Raw genomic sequence first — 2,992 nt, forward strand, 5'->3', positions numbered from 1 at the left:
GCAGTTGCGGGGAGAGTTATCGCTGCTCGGGGACTGATCACGGCTCGGGGGGAGTGATCACAGCTCCGGACAGGCTGCGCATCGGTCAGCGGGTGGTGAGCAATTGCGTTGTGCATAATTCATTTTGTATGTTCTGTATATTCTGTTACCATTCTCATTATTACTATTATTATTATTTTCCCTTATTAAACTGTTTCTGTCTCAGCCCACAGCTCTAACCTTTTTTTCTTCCCTATTCTCTCCCCCATCCCACTGAGGGAGGGGGGCAGTGAGCGAGCGGCTGCGCAGTGCTTAGTTGCCAGCCGGGTTAAACCATGACACATATGGCATGGAATACCCCTTTGGGCAATTTGGGTCAGCTATCCTGGCTAGGTCCCCTCGCAGTTTCTTGTGCATCTCCAGCATTCTCAGTCAGTAGAGCATGGAAAGCTAAGAAGTCCTTTACTAGCGTAAACGCTGCTTAGCAACAACTAAAACATCAGTGCATTATCAACATTATCCTCATCCTATATCCAAAACACAGTGCTATGCCAGCTACTAGGAAGAGAAATGACTCTATCCCAGATGAAACCAGGACAAGATATTAAATAGCTGCTGATGCAGCAAGCGCGACAGAACATCCCAGGTTGCTCTTCATTTCATATCAAGCTTTCCCCTGGAAACGTGCTCTGTAGTAAACTCATGATTATAAGGCACAGACATGGTCAGAAACAAGACATACATCCTTATCAACATTTGGCAAATGCACCCCAGGATATGATGAGCACAGACACCTCAATGGCCTGTTAATACCTCAAACGCCATGTACAAACCAGGTAAGGAAGAGATGCATCAAAGGTCTGGGTAAAACAAGGCGAGCAAGTGGAATACAAACACAAGAAAACTCAAGCTCTAGCCTAGGACCCTGCTCTGGGCAGGGCTGGCCTGAATGACCTCCTGAGGTCCTCTTTCTCCAGATTGCCACCATACATTGGTTTCAATTTACGCAAACTGTTATAAAGCAATTATTACTAATGACTAAGCCCAGCTGCCTGATGTTTCCAGCTAGCCACATCCCAAACTCACATAAGCTGACACCGCTTAGCAGCTCAGTTCTTCTTCAGATGCACGACCAGCAAACAAGACCACAGAAATAGGCCCCAAACCCAGCCAGAAGTACTGGGCCAGCCCTGCTGACTTGCAGGAATCCAAGCAAAACTTCAAGACAAGGATGCAACTAAAATATAACAAATAAATCCTCTGGAGCAGGGATTTGTGGTTGACTTGCACACAGGAAAGGTACTAGGCCAGGAAGCAACATAGCAAGGAAATGGAAATCCAAAGCACATCACCAAGAACAAGGCAACATTTTCCACGAAATAAGATGGGTGCCCACACCCCAGGACACCAGCTCTGCACCTGCTTTATACCGTGAGCTCTCCCTGTGTAACCAGAGTTTTACATTCATGAACAGGATGAGAGAAACCTGACAGATGGGCTCCTACAGACCACTTGGGTTGCCCTGAGCCTGTCTACAAAGTATCTTCATGTCATTGAAATTATACCCCATTTTGGGAAGCCTGCTAGAAAAATTACAAGGAAAAATAACACTATTGAAAGACAAAAAAAAAAATTACAGTGCTCTCAGTTTATAGGCAAGATCTCAACACATTACTGATTAATTTGGCAACACAGGTCCTCACACAAGGCCATGACACGTCACCCTGGGTTTAAGGTAGCATCTCAGAACATCCTTCCTCTTTTCCTCGCAAGCTGAACTCACGTCAGGCACATGCGGACTAGCTTTTGTCGAAGACCGCTTCACAGCTTGCACCAGTGACAATTTGGCCCCGTTCCCCAGCACGTCCTGTTTTGCTAAGTGAAGCAAACCAGGATATTCTGCTTTCGGTTTCATACGATTCTCCCCTCTTTGTAACCTACCAGTAACGAGTTATACCTGAGAGAACATATGGTTAAGGCAAGTGTGGAGTTGCATTTTCAAGCCAAACTCTGTGTATGCATACATGCAAGATGGGTGGACACGGCGCTTAGAGACATGGTTTAGTAGTGGAGAGGTATGGTTGGACTCAATGATCTTCAAGGTCTTTTCCAACCAAATGATTCTATACACTTATGACTTCCAGTAGCAGCACTTTAATAAACTAAGAAAGGGCTTGCACCTCCCATTTTACATACAGAAAAAGCAATGCAAAAACATGTTCAATATTCTTTCTACACAGCGTCATTACTGTTTGACAGAACAAAAGAAAAAATAAAACAAAACCTTGCAAAACAGTGTAAACAGTTCACCCTGCTTCCTATCCTCTGAAACAACAACAATCTTGAAATCCCTACTCTAGCTCAGCCGTGCAAGACCTAACTCAGTCCAAGAGGGAGGTGTTTACACTGCTGCAGTTGTTTGCTCAGCCCAGCAACGTTCCTGTCATCAAACAGAGCTGACCCGGCAAGAAAGCAATGGCAACAAACAGGCTCAGTATTTCCTTTGTATAGATTAGCTCAAGATGCTATCACATCTGGAATAGGGGAAAAAAACCAACCCCAACCAACCCAAGCCTCTAACAGTGAGGTTTGCAGGCTCATGCATTTCACAGCCAACGCTTGACAAGTCCATCGGCAGGCTGGTAAAAACACTGGTGCGGGATACACTCCCTTTTGCGTGTTTTCATGGGAAAGCAAAGCCTCTTCCCATTCACAATAAGCCCACTCTTACCAACCTGAAGTTCATTTGCTGTAAGCTGGGCAAAAAAATACGAGGACTGCCAAGAGCCCTTTCTGCTTTTCTTCTTCTGAAGCGCGCGCGGGCTGTGCCCAAACTCCTTTTCAAACGAAAAAGTCCGTGTTGTTCGAGTGACCGCTCCACAACCTTATACAACAGTTTTGCTTTCCAGCGAAAGGATCCAAACCCACTGAAGCCAGGGCTTAGCCCTGCCAAAGGAGCTCGCTCTCTTCCTCGCCAGCGCAGACACACGGCCCCATCTCCCCCGGCTCCCCC

The 2,992-nt window shown here is 46.2% G+C and overlaps 1 protein-coding gene across 1 annotated transcript in view; it reads right to left on the reverse strand.

The window, feature by feature from the left end:
- The window catches only part of TRANK1 (tetratricopeptide repeat and ankyrin repeat containing 1), a 63,118-nt gene extending 60,139 nt beyond the window's left edge, over nt 1–2,979 (reverse strand). The window contains exon 1 of the mRNA XM_035896586.1: nt 2,715–2,979. Within this exon, the coding sequence (XP_035752479.1) occupies nt 2,715–2,725 (11 nt within the window). The 5' untranslated portion in view covers nt 2,726–2,979. The remainder of the gene's footprint in view (nt 1–2,714) is intronic.
- Between the last annotated feature and the right edge of the window lie 13 nt (nt 2,980–2,992).

The sequence above is a fragment of the Egretta garzetta genome, unplaced genomic scaffold (assembly GCF_000687185.1).
Source record: "Egretta garzetta isolate BGI_Z169 unplaced genomic scaffold, ASM68718v1 scaffold170, whole genome shotgun sequence".
Lineage (NCBI taxonomy): Eukaryota > Metazoa > Chordata > Aves > Pelecaniformes > Ardeidae > Egretta > Egretta garzetta.